This window comes from Nestor notabilis, unplaced genomic scaffold (assembly GCF_000696875.1).
Source record: "Nestor notabilis isolate BGI_N333 unplaced genomic scaffold, ASM69687v1 scaffold12285, whole genome shotgun sequence".
Lineage (NCBI taxonomy): Eukaryota > Metazoa > Chordata > Aves > Psittaciformes > Psittacidae > Nestor > Nestor notabilis.
In genome coordinates, this window is record NW_009928911.1 from 26,218 (window position 1) to 43,284 (window position 17,067).

The 17,067-nt window shown below is 37.7% G+C and overlaps 1 protein-coding gene across 2 annotated transcripts in view; it reads right to left on the bottom strand.

Moving 5' to 3' along the window:
• Window positions 1–277: 277 nt before the first annotated feature.
• Window positions 278–17,067, bottom strand: part of SYT14 (synaptotagmin XIV) — a 56,624-nt gene continuing 39,834 nt past the window's right edge. The window contains exons 5-7 of one of the 2 annotated variants that reach the window (XM_010014744.1): window positions 3,989–4,178; window positions 1,726–1,782; window positions 278–591 (exon numbers count right to left, since the gene is read on the bottom strand). In XM_010014744.1, coding sequence (XP_010013046.1) covers window positions 278–591; window positions 1,726–1,782; window positions 3,989–4,178 — 561 coding nt within the window. The remainder of the gene's footprint in view (window positions 592–1,725; window positions 1,783–3,988; window positions 4,179–17,067) is intronic. The other variant, XM_010014745.1, reaches the window with a different exon arrangement.

The window sequence follows — 17,067 nt, forward strand, 5'->3', positions numbered from 1 at the left end:
CAAAACAAACCCAAACAAATACAGCATCAGGTAGATGGGAGAGGGACCACTAATGTATCTGTGTACAGCAAGGCTTCTCTGTCAAAGGAAGCGTAGGATAAAGTGAAGATTATCTATTAAATCCCACCAGTTTGCATGTTGTGCATTCTTTATGATGGAATGTTGACCTCAATTTTCAATTTTTACTTCCACAACAAATCTGTTGATTGTTACCAGGGATGATCATCTTCTGGAGACCAAAATCCCTTAGAACCACGACTGCACTTCGTACCATCCGTTACGATTCTAGTAAAGTATGCCATCTACATACTTGCTGTCCTTTAGATTCTTTCATTTCAGTCCAGTGATTGAGTTCATCTTCTCCTGAGCTGTTGAGACCTAAGGAAATCCACCCTATCATCTCTTTTCGCTTCATGCTGCGCTTATTATACACAGACAGTATGAGTGTCACATCTGAAAGCTGAAACAGTGCCACTTGGAAAACGAAGGTTTCTTTGTATACTGGATTTGGCTGTCCTCGGCGGATTGACGTTTTGCATTTGGACATCTCTTGCCCCATCGAGTTCAGCAGTGTTAACTTAACATACGTATCTACAAAATAAATCATATTTTGGAATGTCAGATATTTCAGAACCAAGGTTTTTGAGAGCAAGAGATTTACGAGATACAAGGATACGGTGTATAGCAGGCTGACTGAACACAGCTTAGTTTAGACACATGGAAAGATGACAAGTAAGCAAAATATTACACACACACTAACAAATTAACTAGCTTCAGTACCATGTAAATGGTTTAAATTAAAGGTATACCTCATAACCCTCTTCCCATCAACCCCCCTTATTTGAACTAAACAAACTTAAATTGCATTAACACTTAGCAGGCTCCAACTAGCCACAACACTGTAAAGCATACCACTGAATTTTCAGAGAATAAGAATAAAGAAAATGGAACAAAGGCAACTAATGAAGATAAAAAAAAATAATGTTGATAAAACAGCCAGAATGAAATGCTTAAGAATAATCTCTGCATGGATGTGGTTCTCACTTCGGGCTTTTCAATTTGAAATATTTTGAAGACCTAAAGGTAGCAAAGTGCATTTAAAGGTGGAAGTTTACACAATACAAAAAACCCTATTAATTTGTACCTTCATGAAGGAATACATTTAATACACCTTTAAAGAGAAATAAGGTTTTGCATAATTTGTACAGTGCTCTTAGGAGGCACACTTAAGAAGCTGATGCAAGTAAGTGGGGTTAGCACACACTGGGTGTTAGTCTTTGGGTAGAAACCCTTATTTTTAAAGCTCTACTTTCATTTGACTAGAATGGCACCACGCCATGCTCCAGCAGAAGGAGGCGTATTCCATGAAGTTAACTCATTTTAAGAAATACAGAACTGTATAAAACAATCTGGTGTTTCATTCTTTATTCCTGTCATGTTCATGTTAACGAATAATATTATTAAAAGACTGGAGTGATTTTATGTAGATTTTATGGAAGATTTATGTAAAAAGAAACACAATGAATATTTTCACTTTGTAGGTACACTGAAATCCCAACATCCATAATCAGAGATAAATGCAACTTTTGCATTACAGAGTGCCACAAATAATAAACATATGCTTTTATAAACCAATATGGTAGGCAGCTGTGGATAGCTTTACTGCTGGCAAGTTTTCTTTTGCATGAAAAAGACAACATTCAATTAGTTTCTACAAGAACTCACCTCGGATTATATAAACCTGTCCACCTATCAAGTGTTTTAGACAACAGAACAGTCCGTCTGACAACGGGGGGTGGAAAGCAGTAAAAGAAATAATGACCAGATGTCAATAGTTGGGTGAGAGAGGATCAAAGGTTAAAGTTTAAGAGGAAACACTACTCACTGGAGTGGAAGAACACAAAACCTTAGTAGCATAGATCAGAAAAAGGATCGAACAAAAGGATTGTTGGGTAAAACCTAATGAAATGAAAATTTTGTGCAGTTTTTGTGTAATCTTTAACAAAAATTACACTTCTTACATAATGGTTTACCTTAGCACTGATAGCTACTGGATTCTACAGCACACTCAACATAGAAAGAATCATGCAAATGACTAGGTAATAGAAGACTGGGTAAAAAAATCACTGTATCTTTTACCAAACCTTATGCTTTTTCATGCAAACTCCAGCATATTAAGAAAAACTGCACACTGTAGTTATACTTCATATATAAAAAGCAATAAAATGAAAAATCACTGAACTGAAAACTAAGCTGGTTTTGCCCTTAGCTTTTATAGTTTCATATATTTGATTGTAATACTTCAGTTCTTGAGTAGTGACAGACTTGGGCACAAGAATGATTCTGATCTAATCTCTAAAAATAGCTGAGGGATGCTTACATCTGAAATTCAACTCTGGGCCTCTATTTAAAATGTAAAGATCTCACTTGTTTGAATCCATGTATTTATGGATTTAATGTGCGTGTGCATGCATACACACACATTCATTTGATGTGCAAAAGCTCGCACCCTGTTTCAACAACATTTGGAAGAATACTAAGAAGCATCTTTTTCTCAGACAAAATATTAACTGCCACACAGAGAAACAAAGACACATATCTGTCTACAAAACAAGTACTGACCCCCATTCTTGCATATTCTAAATATTTAGAAAAACTTGACTTTCTGCAGATTCTAGAAGGACAAGCACAAGCCACCTACTGTTTCTTCTTTAAGGGAACACATGGTCCCTTCTCTTCAGGTTTTCTCTCCCATTCATTCCTTCCCTCACCCCAGTGAGGGAGCCTTCTTGGCTCTCCCCATCTATTTCTATGCTTTTGTCTCCAAATAGGTGACTCTGGGACAGCTACCTAATTATATGAAAGTATTAGAGATTCTTTCGCCTTCCTTCTCTGGCCACATTAACAAAGTCTGGCTCCATCAGCGTGAGAAGTATACAGAAATCAAAGCAGCGTAAGGCTGAGCCAAACGTTAATTACAGAAGAGAAGAAAACATGGGTCAAGAAAGAAAGAAGAAAGCATCAGTCTCAAGTTGTTTGGCTTACTTCCTAAACTCTGAAGACAAAGTGAGATGTGCAAACCACTTATAAAGTGTTGGCAGCCTGCTACGTAATCTAGTAATGCCAGATAATCTGCTAGTGCCACACAAATCTGGGGATTAAGAAACAGAAACAGGGGCTAAAACCTGAGCTCTCAACCAAAATCAATAGGAACAGGCAGCTATGTCTGGCTACAACTTATGTACATCAGCCTCATCATGTAAAAACCCATACAAAATAAATTTGGAAAAAGTTCATTACTGAACTTCCTCAAGCTACATCAAAGAACTAGAGAAGTAAAAACATTCCGTGTGTGTGACATCCCATCTGCCTCCAATTTAGAAGTATACAGAGTTCACAGGAATTTCGGACCAATGTATTTTTTAACAAATGCTTGAGCACACAAGTCCTTTCTGATGGTGAATATTCCTTCTGCACAATAAATATGCCAAGGGTCTCAATTTGTTTCTCTGTTGTCTTCACTGACATTCCCGAGCTACATATATAACCACCACATCTACAGAGGCACAAAAGCAATTAAAGTCTGCAGTGTCAACTCCTCTAGGAAAAGCAGTAACTGCTCAGAATGTTTATATTAATACTAGCTGGCATGTACTTTCTCTTTTAAAGTGTGTTTAACACTAACTTTTTATTCTTGGCCTGTGATGTTAGGCATTAGTAATTTAGCAATTAATCATTATGATAAAGGTAATTTATTAGTCAGTCATCATGAAAAATTTAAACAGTCTTGTCAACTTACAATTAATATTTTGAATCCGAGATTTTTGCTATTTCCCGACTGACTAGAAATATCAAACATGAAACAGATTAGTTGATGATTGCTCTATTTCATTTTGATTGGGTACAACTAAATGATAGGATTGAAGGCCTCGCTACCGAGAGCCCCACCAGTCCAGAAGCATTAGGAAGAAAAAAGATTTTCACTCACTGGGTGGTCTGTTCGCTGCCAAGTTTTTGAAGTGGCTGCCTTTTATCACTTCTGCTGATAATCTTCCAGTTGTAGCGTTATAAAGGAGGCCAAGGAGGATTTCTGGAGCTGAGCCATGTACCAGAGACTGACAAGAGGAGGTACTTTCGCTGCAGGATACTTCTGACATGCTCATTTGAGAGTCACAACCCTAGAAAACAGATAAAAAGTTCTATGTATTTTGTGGAATGATGTTACTGAGAAGTCAATTTTTAGAATTACGCATCAAAAACTAGGAAAGCAACTTCCTGACAATAACAGAAGTTTCATTCACATCTCCCAATAAGGAATGTACACCCTTAATACATACTCAGTTTGCACATGTCAAAGCTAACAAAGACTAAAGCAGTCTGGAATTAAATAAACCCACAACTTAATTTTGTATTAATTTTGTGTTTCTATTGCTTCATAATTCAGGAGAAATAAAAGCAGAAGACGAAGAGCAGCCTTTATGGTCCCTATTTACTTCAATTGCTAACATAGGACCTGTAACATAATTTATCAGCATCCTGAAGAACATTGAACACTGGATCTTTTACTTTCCCAAACTAGAAAACGCTTGTGGAACTTTGAAGATAATAAAATTCAGGAAATTCTTATTCCTCTCTTGTAAAGGTTATTCTGTAGACTGAGAATTTATGAGTAGCAAAACAACAGAACACATGCACATAGAAAAATGCACTGTCTAGAATAAATTAGCTTACAAGGAACTGAATTGATCGAGAGATAGAGAACTGCAATAGACCCTTTGTCTTGGGTGGGAAAGGAAGGATGCCATCCTGAAGCTCGGCAAGTGATGCTTGAATTTCCACCTTGCAAGCTTCCAAAAAAATTCAGCTCTCTCATGCATTCTCACCACATCACATCTGTGACGGGAGCTTCTGATACTCATTTTAACCCCTTACTATTTGCCTTAAAAGAAAATTATAGTTTCTTTATGCTGGCACGCTAGTCATACCATAGCTGTTCCTACTTTCATTTCTTGCTTTCGTGCACTAGCACATAGACTTGTACTTCTGAAAACAAGAAACCGGACAGAACCTCACCAATGGCAACAGCAATTTGCTCAATAGCTGAGAAAAGACTTTAGAATTACCAGTACATCTCTTCAGGATGTACATCCCTCTCAGAAAAGAAGCAATTTGGATCCACGGATTTTTCAAATATGGTTTGAATCATTTGGGAATCTGGCAGCACTCTTTCAAGGAGCAATGATGGTTTTGTGAAGCTGATTCTTCCAGATTCCAAATGTCTCTATCATTTCCAGCAACAGCTGACATGGGCACAAATCCTCATCAAGACAAAAGTTAACTTTAAAAGCAAGTAACTTCATCTGACGTATAAAGCTCAAATACATTACAGAATCTCAAATTATAGAAGACATGATACGTAGAAGAAGAAATTATGAAGCTACAATAATATCCTTCATACTGACATTTAACTGGTTCTTCTCAGTAGACTATTTCCAAGAAGCTGGACAGAAGGTTCAAGTAGCAATCCAGTTCCTCATTAATAAACGCTGTTGTCAGTAAAAGCATTCTTACTAAAGAACCACCTCAACAAAATTTCCTGATTTCCATCCCCCAAACTGAAAATTCTGAATTTTAAATCTTTGGTTATTTCTGTAAAAGTTCATTATTCAGTTCCAGGAAAAAATTTCCTGGAATGGGTTGCAAATGGAAAACAAATGAGAGTAGACACTAATTCTCTGATTCCTGGCACTCACAACCCAGGAAATTTTTGATTCCTAACTTCAACAGTAGAATACAAAATAGGAAATGTAAAAGGGAGATGACTTGGTTCAGGAGTCACAGTATACATTGTACTCTCAAAACCTCAGCCTGTCACAACTGCAGCTATTACTTAAGGCTTGTTGTCTTTGAAAATTGTAACACATTATCCCCTCACTAATATGTTGGGCCAGGAACCTAATCACAGTCAACCTGATACTGTTCAAAGCTTAGGTCTCAAATTTGACTGTGACCATGCTGCAAGTCCACAAAATAGACGTAACACAAAGCGAGCAGCTGGGCAATGCTCTTCCCCGCAAAAATCCTCAAAGAGCTTTGACATCTGTACCAAGAGAAGGCGATAACAGCACTTCTTCCTGATGGTGACTTACTTATACAGTTTACTGATGTTCAAACAGGGACTCGGTCTATATCAGCTTGTGACAGAGTTAAACTGGTCACAGTTTGACACAGAATGACTTTTAAAATGCTAGAAACAGTAAATAGTAAATGAGTGATGACTGAGAGGGGATGAATCCTGAAGTGTACCACGAAACGAAGAGAAGTAGTTTCTGTGGGATCTAATAGAGAAGGGGGGAAACAAATGAAAAATGAAACAAGTGTGATATTACAAAGTTACATAAGGTTGGGCTAGAAATATTCCTTTCCAGCAGAATCCTGATGGATGGAGAAGGACAAGACTGTGGATTTCAAGGCCAGAGAAAACAAACTCATCAGCTGAATGGTGGGTTGAAAAGACCTAGGGGATGCTTCATATCTGCAAGTGAATGGAAATGCAACTCAGCAAGTGTACCTTAGAACTGCTGCACAGAAAGAACTGGTAGATGTAGTCTTGATGGAAATCTGGAGAGAAGGTTGAACTTCAATATTTTGCTACATTGATTTCTAAATGAAAACATTTTGTCTTTTGTTTTGAGACAGGTGGCAGGTTTGAAACAAGCAAATGCATGTTTAATTCTTAGTCTGTAATGAACTTAGGAATCTCCTTCCTACCAAATGCTGTGGTGACAGAAGTTTAACAGCATTAAAATAAAGCACCCAGATTCACTGAAGAAAGAATCTAAACAGTATTTTGTTTTCCGTTTCACATAAAAAATACTCCAAGCCATTCAGTTTAATGCTGACCTAAATGTATTTTAAAGAATACTCTGCTTTTCACTTATGAACTGGAAAATCCTAATATAAAAGAGAGACATTAAGAAGAAAAATGAAGCAGTGGAGTGTGAAGCAGAGTGGAAGACAGGCTGATGTAACTGGGTAAACCCAGGCTTAAATGACATAAACCGAAGTATAATTTCTGTGTCGATGATAAGGGATGAAACACAATTTGGGGGAAAGCAGGTAAAAGACATGAAAAAAAAGGGGAAGGTGAGGTAGTATTTTGTCAGTTTCCTTTTGAAAGAAAACAGAAGAGGAAGAGAAGGAGAAACAGGAATCAGGGAAGGTAAAGAGACAGCTGAAATCAACAGGGCTCAGATCAACAACTGAAGAAAGACTTTTCATTGCACAACAAAGTTAAAATCAGGGATACGGAGTATTATTAGATGTCTTCTCAAAAATATTTTCTCCAAGCACAGAGTTAATTGTTCACATCGTGGAAATCCATTCATTGTTTTATGTAAGGTATTCTGTGATGATCATTACTATTGATAAGTAGCCTGATGTCGTGTTAAGTCTGTAAGGTGCATTAGAATTGAATAACAACAGGTTTTCAAGTCTGTTGAGAGTGTTTTTTCCTGTTTCTAGTCCAAATTCAAGAGGAGAGCTAACAAACTCAACAAGAACAAAGTAAGACAAGTTGTCACATTTTTACCTGCTCAAAATATAAGCTTTGAGTTGTGCCAAACTGTAAAATATTAACACTGGAATTGCTAATTGGTACCACATGAATATAAACTTAGCTACAATGAAGCTTTCACCTCATGACAACATCACAGTGCTACCAGATGCTTTTCATCCCCTTACAGATCTGCATTCAGTCTATCTGTAAATCTATCTGCAGGCCACTCTGATACTGTAGCTTCACTGTGGGAAATGCTATAATTAGACCAAAATTACTATTTGTTTGAAATATTCTGTCTACCTCAGTTTATTTTTGTAAGTCTTCCTTCTCTTCCTCTATAAACACTGTGCGTATTTTAATAAGCAGGGGGAAAAAGGGACTAAGGCTCCCTAATTGCAAAAGCCTTTCAAGGTCAGTGAAGCACCAGAATAGCCCAGTAAGAACTGCTGTAAAATCTTAAATGCCCATTTTTAAGAACTTAGATGAACTGTCAAGGTATTGATGATATGGCCACAGTGCAAGGAACTGTCTCTTGAGTTTGTCTCCAGGATATTAATGCTAAACCTCTAGCCTATTTCTGTCAACATAGCCATAACAACAACAAAAAACCTATCAACAGTAAATGCAAGCAAACAAATATTAAGCGAAGTCTATTCCAAATATTTGGTTCAAATACAGTAAATCACAATTTTTCAGCTTGTCAATTTCCAATACAGAGCTTTGTGCAAAGGACCTAACATTTCCCTTATACACCACAGGACAGCACTTTATTATGAAATCAGATGGGTTTTATTTGATCAACACTTACCAGAATCATTCTTTTCACTGGATTGTAAGAGGAGTACGTGTTATTCTACAAAACCTTAGTTATTAATTCTCCAAACTATTGTCCTTGGTGACTTCTTTGCATATAACATGCAGGGAGGAAACATCACTTTTAAATAAATATATAATAAAACCATTCCCATTAAGTGGTATTTGGGTTTCACATGTTCCTATTGTACAAAATTTGGCAATCAAAAAAGAACACTTTTTTTTCCCTAGTGCAAATGGAAGTGAACACATACAACATTTCAGACATAAACCCCTAAGCATTTTCAATAATCTTTTTTTTTGCCTTCTTACAACATAGAGAATCCTCTATTTCCAACAATGATAATATATGTAAAATGTACTTATTTGTCTTCCTTCACCAAAATTCCATGGAAACAGGGTATTTGTTCCTTACATATTCATGTCCTACTGTTATTTTTCTATACACTGAAGTTCTGCTCATAAACTCTGCTCTTAAGTCAACTGGAGTTAATCACAGGGAATAATGTGGCCATGCTCTGAGGACAGTTAAGAGTTCATTTTCCTCAATGCACAGGTCAAAATCATGCCCCTGTACGCTTACGAAGCAAGACCATCTGATTCTCTTGGCTTTTCAAAATACACACAGGAAAGATGAAACCTTGCTGACAATCCTTCAGCAACAAAAATCTGATTCACAGCATGTTACTTGTCAAAATGTCTCTCTCAAATTTTAAATGTTAATGTTATACCACTGATCTCTTCAAGAACTTTTTTTGCACATTACTTTTTCTCCTTCTGTATCAATACAACTGAGAGGTTACGGGAGGAAATTTGTATCCTAGTAGGCAAAAGAGAGAACTGAATCCAGGTGTCCAGCATTCTAGATAAAAGTATTTATCTCTCTTAATCACCAGTGCTGAACCCTGAAGCTACTGTTCCACTTTGAGGTAAAAGCTTGCTGAGGTGATTAAAGCAACCAGGCACAAAACAGGCTCCAAACCAGCTCTTAGCCTGGAGCCCATCCCCTACTTCTGCCCTGAGTGCCAGGGAGTACAAGAATAACAAACCTAGAGGCTCCACACCCCTCATTAGTGGCTTAAGCATTAGATACTTTATAACATGTTTCAAAGATACAATACTTCTGGGGGGAAAAAACCCCAGCCAACCAAACAAGATAATTCCTGGGGAAGAGACTTAAATCACCTGAAGTCAGCCCTGAAAACACAGGGATGCAAAATCATGAGGAATGTCAAAGAACGGAGCTCTATAATTTTGAATTCTGGCATCTAAATCCCACTTATGTGCCATACTGGACATTTTGATGCTTTTGCAAAGATGTCAGCCTCAGGTCCTCTTGGCTTCTGCTTCTCCTTCCACTAAGTCATAGAAAAGCTGCAAGGATCGATACTCAAACCAGTTCCTTAAATTAAACAAGATACTCCTTTTGTATGCTGATACCTACAGGACATATCAACTTTTTGTTTCTAAAGGTAGACCTCAAGTGTCACATGATCCTCAAATCAATATTAAATGATATTTTAAATAACAAGGCCACAGCCTTCTTTAAATGACAATGCTCTGTCCAGATGGAGTTACCCTCTATGTTCGTTAGGGAGATCAATGGTAAATAATTTCATTTTTCTCTTTTATTATTCTCTTTCAAACTGGCTAAAAAGATTTAGTGATCAAATTAAATGACAAATTAAATAACATTTCTTACTACTAAGACTAATAACAACATTTAGCAAAGCAAAGATGCAATGTATATCATTGACATTTTGAGGCTTTGGCTTTAAATGGGGTCCATCTGGATGTTCTAGGGGGAGGTTTGTTTGATTTAAGAAAATGGAACAAAGCTTCACATCTTCACAACACAGTAGGGAGGAAATTCTAATTCCTATTGTGGCTGGCTGTCCTATATTAGTAAAATCAAGGGAACACATAGTTATCACTATTTTGCTTTAAACTAATAACCTGAACTTGCAAACACTGAAACATACAGTTTCAGGCATCTTACAGAGATCCCAGTTTAGGAAAGCAGCATTATTTAAGACAGGTCATTATTGGGGATTTTTTTTGCATAATAGCTTCCTTCAAGTTCCAATTAAGTAGAATGCACATTTTTATTCCTGTACTTAACACTTTACAACACTGATGTCTAAGCCAAGTTAAACCACAGACATTAAAGGAAATATTCAAGTAATATTTTCATAATGCAACTTGATTTTAGGAAACAAACAGATTTATTCGGGGTGGATTGGCATGATTTAAGAATTACCAGGATTTCCTACTCACAAATTCAAATTTAAAACTCTTTAGCAAATAAATAGCTTCAATATTGATGGTATTCGCATCAAGTATGGACTTATTCTGATTATTAAGCTCCTATTAATGTAGTTGAAAATCAGATCAGAAGTGTTACAAATTCCCATTTCTCATCAGAAGCTTCTGCTCTGCCTTATTTTTTACACTTAAGAGAAAAAATACTTCTGGACATAGACTTTTACAAAACACATTGTTTTCTCATAGGTGAAACACTGGAAAATGGAGATGAAATGAAAAATAATCATTCTTTAATTCACTACAATCAAGGGGCTAAAACCTTAAAAATTCTATGCATAGCTTTAATTTACCATAGATAATATCATGTACAAAGCTATAAACCTTTCTTAGATACATAATGATACTAAACCAATTTCAAAGTTATTTAATTAATTTTAAGAATTAAAACCTTTGTGGGTTTTCTAAGAATACAGGATTATTCAAATAAGGTTTGTTCTCAAACTTTAGGATGCCACAATTTAGTCATAAAATTAAAAATTTAAAAAATAATAAGTTTTAATAATGGCAAACCAAAATTGCACTTCTCTAAAAGATTCTGACCAAGTTCACAGCAAGATTTTTGTGCTGCTTTTCATATTGCATGAGAATTTCCTATTAGTACTTTGTGTCTAGAAGTTTTTAATATGCTCAGCTCTGCACAACAAAACACTAAACCTCTATTGAAAGGGAAACATTTTAAATGTTTTATAACTTCTACTTGACTGCATTTAAATTACTCCTTTGGCTTCCTTGCCACATTACAAAAGGTCATCTACTAGTTTCATAGACTTCACGGGCTTGAAATTTGCAGAGCACACCCAAGCAGTAGTGGGGGCAACTAGAAATGAATGTAGAACGGAATTCACAGCGTTTACAAAAGTGCTGGTTTTACATCACAAAAGTCTACCAGCTTTTTATACTGCCATGGGCAAGAGGAGGAAAATAGGCCTTTTATTATTGCATTCTGTTTTCTGAGATAAGACATGTAGCATAAAGAAACACTCAAGCACTAAAAGCTGTTAGATGTTTGTGCTGGCAATTTAGTTGAGAACATCTGACACAAAATGCAGACATTTCACCTGCGCTGCTGAGGAAGCCACATTAACAGCTCCTACCCAGATCTACTCCCACCTCCCCCTCTCCTTACTCCTGTCAGCCTTGTAAAGACCACGGAGATGTTACTGTGGGAGAGCTTCCAAGGCCACAGACTTCTTTAAATGACAATGTTCTGTCCAGATGCAGTTATTTATTCCCTGTGCTCACTGGGGAGATTAATGGCAAATAATTTCATTTTTCCTCTTTCTTTCTTGGTTATGCTCTTTCAAACTGGTTAAAGAGAAGAAGATTCAGTGATCAAACAGTGAGCACAATTTATGAGTAGTCAATCTATGGACTAGTATTTGATTGCATGAACATTCATGCAATTATTTTTCACTAATCCATAACATTAAAGATATGTTCATAATGCATTTGTCAGTGGAACTATTTGCGACTAACAGTTCACCCAGCTCTAATTTGATCTGCTGGTGGTACCCCTTTTGATTTGTTCAGGTCATGTTTAATCTCATGATCACAGAGGTTCATCAGGTCCTCGCAGTTGAAAGGGATCTGCTTCAGTTCTTAGAGCTATCATACACATCACAAAGAAGGGCAAGAGCTGGATTCTCCTAGTGCCAGCTGACAGCTGATTAAACCCAATCAAAAGACAGGAGCTGTGAAAGATGCTGTACGAGGTCAGACAATATGAGAGCCAAGCCTGACAAGAGGCTAACTCACCAAGACTAAAGGGATCCCTTGCTAAAGACAACCTATGAACTGAAATGCTTATCTAATAACAAATACAGGCTGCTTGAGTATACAAAGGAAGTGATTACCTGGAGGTCTAGCTTAAAATTAATAATGCTAATGAAGAACATTTACATTACACTGCAGAACCCAGGAGAAGAATCATCACCCAGTAAGTAAATCAAAACCTAGAAAGTTCCACAAACATGTTAAGTTATGAATTTTCAGAGTAATAACTTCATCTGTCTGTGCAATGTCTCTGATTAGGATTTCCCCCAGTGGAAATAAATGGGAGGAAAACCGCACACAGCTTTTGCTGAAGGGTGCTCACACCTGCAAACAGAATGTTTCTGTGTTTTGCCTTTTTCTTGTTTACTTGAAAGATAGTAACAAAAGTGAGACATCTGCGCGTACACATGCATGCAAACAAGAAAGAATTCAGATTATTAAGAAATAAAACAAGAAATTCAGTAACTCTGAGGGAAACAGGTATTTCATGTGGATTCCTAAGTTAAAGAATATATCTCCACTGAAAGAGTTGATTGAGGAGGATTTAAACAGTTTGTAATCTTCAGAAGTGGAAATTTCACGCTAGTGACAACCTTGAAAGTCTTTACTTGTAACTACTACAAAGCCACTTCTGGGAAATTCACAGTATGCTTTTACAGTATGATTATTTTTCTTCTTGCTCTTTAAAACTGCAAGCCAGGCTGGGAGATCATAGTTTCACCACAGAGAATGATAGTTTGAGATCTCAGCTACCTGGTGAAACTCTTGATTTTCCTAGTTTTCTATATTGATAAGCTTCTTCCATTTTATTTTTGTAAAGATGATCAAAACCAGACATATAATTCTAGATAATATGTTTGTCACTGATGGACTGGCTTTCTGAGGAAACAGTTTCCTCAGAAATTGCTCAAGAGGGTTACTTTGATTTAATCTAGAACAGTTATTCACAGCCTTTCATTTGACTGGGGACATTTTGGAGACTGAAAAGCATCATCCTATGCTGAATATAGTAATACCATGCCTGAAACATGATTTCCATGATTTGCTGACCCAAATATCAAAGACTGAGAGATCAAACTGAGTAAATAATGTTTTTCAAGCAACTCACTGATTAAAGGCAAGAGATACCAGTTTTTGTTATTTACTCCCTGCACAGATATTAAGATAGAGAAACAAGAAGCACTCTTTATGCTGGCTACATGACTAACTCATGATTTTGACAAAGAGATGAAATTCTCCACATTCAGGAATCCACATTCAGTCATGGTAATAAATCTAGTTACCGAAGTCAGAACTTACCTCCCATCTGGTACATCAGCAAGGGAGCTGAAAGTTAATGATAAATTCAAGTTCTGATTTTGCTAATGTGTTGAGGAAAGCCCTGGTGTCATGCTGGCATTTCTTTTAAACCTCTGTAAACTTGAAGACCAGGTTGAATTAACTTTGCCACGGCAGTGGCATGGGCATTCAGAATGATCTGACTGTCCACATTGCTCAGCATATCCCAGAAATGATATATAAGTACCACTTCCATAGCATCTTTATTAGCTCTATTATCCATGACTCTCAGCAATACCTGGAATCAAATTATTATTGTATCTTAGCAGAAATTCCAGCAATAAAGGCTAGAAATGAAAATTAATTGAGAAATGTGTTGGATGTATCAACTAAGGTTGCTCAGAACCTCCTAAGAAGTCAGAAGCTAGTTTCCAGAGAATCAGGGCTTTTCATCTGGAAAAGCTTTATATAAAGTACTGATAGAACAGGAATCACAACCCTAGCTAGCCTAGACATGGCAGAATGACAAACCCTAGATTGTTGCTTTGTAGAAAGCTTCCTGAACTGTCTTGGACTTGATTTTCAACGGACAGAGAGCAGCAATGTGGCCTACACCTGCAATGGTATAAGGTAGAGCATCCTAATGACAAAGATCCATCTCTTGATCACAGTGGAGATAGTGAACAACTCATGAAAGGGCTGAAATACTCAATTTAGTTATACAGTTTAACACAACTTGCAAGGATTATTGCCTTTTACTCTGGATTCATTCAAAGAACTGGATATGAGTTTCTGTACAGGGTGAGGAAATACTCTAGCATTTCTGGATAGCTCACTCAAGAGGCTTGTTCAATCTGTGACAGAAATAACCACATCACCCTCCAGGAAAGTAATCAGTTATCAAAACAAGCTGCGTATGTTGAAACTGGTCAACATTTTGCTCCTGAGGTGACAGAACAGCTGCAGTCACCTGAGAAAAGCTGTGATTATAAAACAAAATATTCTTGAAAACTATCTAAAATTGTTCCATGAAGTATCAGGATTACTTTATATGGGACTGAAACAGCCTCAATTCCTAGCCCAGTACTTCTTGGATGAACAGACTATTATATGCTAAAATTTGCCATGAATGATTAAGCACATTTACATAATAAAAAGTCAGGAGCAAGTAACTCTAATTTGGAAAGCCAATGAATATTTTACTGTGATGACCGAACGTATCTAGTGGGAGGTCCTTATCACCTGGTCAGATTCTATGGGAGTTCTGGGAACTCGTAGCTGTCAGAAACAGCACAGGCACACCATTAGCTTTAGGGCACAGTAGCCACAGCTGCCTTTGGGTTCCTCCCGCTCATATCCTGATGAAGACCTGAGCAGAGAAAGCCATGGGTTAGCAGTCACCTTCTTAGCTGCCAAGAGCAGTGCTTGGTGAACACCACACAAAGGTACACAAGCCATGACACTGAGAAGACAACAGCTGCTACTTGCCCATAGTGCCATGAAATGCTGCCCAACCAGCCCAAAACCACGAGACTGCTTCATGTGCCAAGTACCATCAAGTTCTCCTGCAGCTTCAGTAACATGGTCACCATTTGCCAATCACCTAGTAATTTTCTTCAAAGAAATCTCAAGAGTCATCTTTCTTATTGGGTCAAAGGATTAGTTCTGATCTTACATGTTTTACACCACTAACTTGAATTCCTCAAGCCATATCCCTTTGTTTATTCTTATTCATTGCCAACCATATCCTATGCTTTGCCAACCATGTCCTGGGCTGCATCAAAAGCAGTGTGACCAGCAGGCGGAAGGAGGTGATCCTGCCCCTCTGCTGTGCTTCAGTGAGACACCACTCGCAGCACTGTGTGCAGTGCTGGTGTCCTCAGCATAAGAAGGACATGGAGCTGCTGGAGCAAGGCCACGAGGATAATCAGGGACTGCAGCACCTCCCGTATGAAGACAGGTTGAGAACATTGGGGCTGTTCAGCCTGGAGAAGTTGAGTGGAGACCTCAGAGCAGCTTCCAGGGTCTGAAGGGGGCTACAAGGATCCTCCAGAGGGACTCTGCATCAGGGACTGGAGCGACAGGACAAGGGGTGATGGGGTCAAACTGAACCAGGGGAAGTTCAGGTTAGAGCTAAGGCAGAAGCTCTTCCCTGGGAGGGTGCTGAGGCGCTGGCACAGGGTGCCCAGAGAAGCTGTGGCTGCCCCATCCCTGGCAGTGTTCAAGGCCAGGTTGGACACAGGGGCTTGGAGCAACCTGCTCTAGTGTGAGGTGTCCCTGCCTGTGGCAGGGGGTTGGAACTGGATGAGCTTGAAGGTCCTTTCCAACCCAAACCATTCTATAATTCTATTATTATATAAAGGGCAACATGGAACAAATGCCTTAAACACAATGCATAAAATAACACATACCAGGTGATGACCATTGTCCTCAAAGTAAAGAGTACACATGTGTGTGCGCAAGAGTAAATTTATACATTCAATTCATAAATGCCTTCACTCAAAAAACTGTAATTAAAATAATGCTCAGGCATTCTGGATATTTACAGTAAAGACAGAAAATAATCCTTTAAGCGCTAATGATTGCCTACACCATCCGTTCTTTGTTTTGGGGATGACATCTGGGAGTTCATTATGTTACAAATGGAGAATGTTACAAAAAGAAAGAAAATGAAATTTACTTCTTCTCCATTGTACACATCCTGTTACTGACCATATGTAATGAACAATTCCTAGATTTGCTGAGCAGAAAGGGATATGTTGTGCTCATCCAAATTCCAAGATCTGGTACTTCCAAAATCAATCAAAAAATAAAATCCATGATTGACTGTTGCTCTTCTATACTGAAAAGCAACCTATGGGATGGTGAAGAGCATTATGCTTGTTTCTCTGATCTTCTCTAAACAGATTTCACTCAATAAACTGCTTATATAGTTTTATAACCACATCACACTGGAGGCTGTTGTTCACTGTGAGGAAAATTTCTTCAGATTAGAAGAACGAACAACTAAAAACAGGTCCACAGAGACTTCCTGAAGAAAAATACGCATCAAAATTGATTCTAAACTCCAAGACAGGTGAACAAAAATTTGTCTACCATTGTACTAAAAGGAAAATTTCTCTGAAAGCATCTTCCTAAGCAAACTATATGCATGCAAAACCACAATGTACGTACCTTCTATGAACTTTTGATACAATGGCTCCTTTCTATCAAATCTAAGAGGGAGACAGTCTCAGATAACAGTGACAAGCACTTTGGCTAGCCTTTACTGGGCCTGTTGCTTCCTCCTCGCTCAAACATACACTGAACTTGGAAGA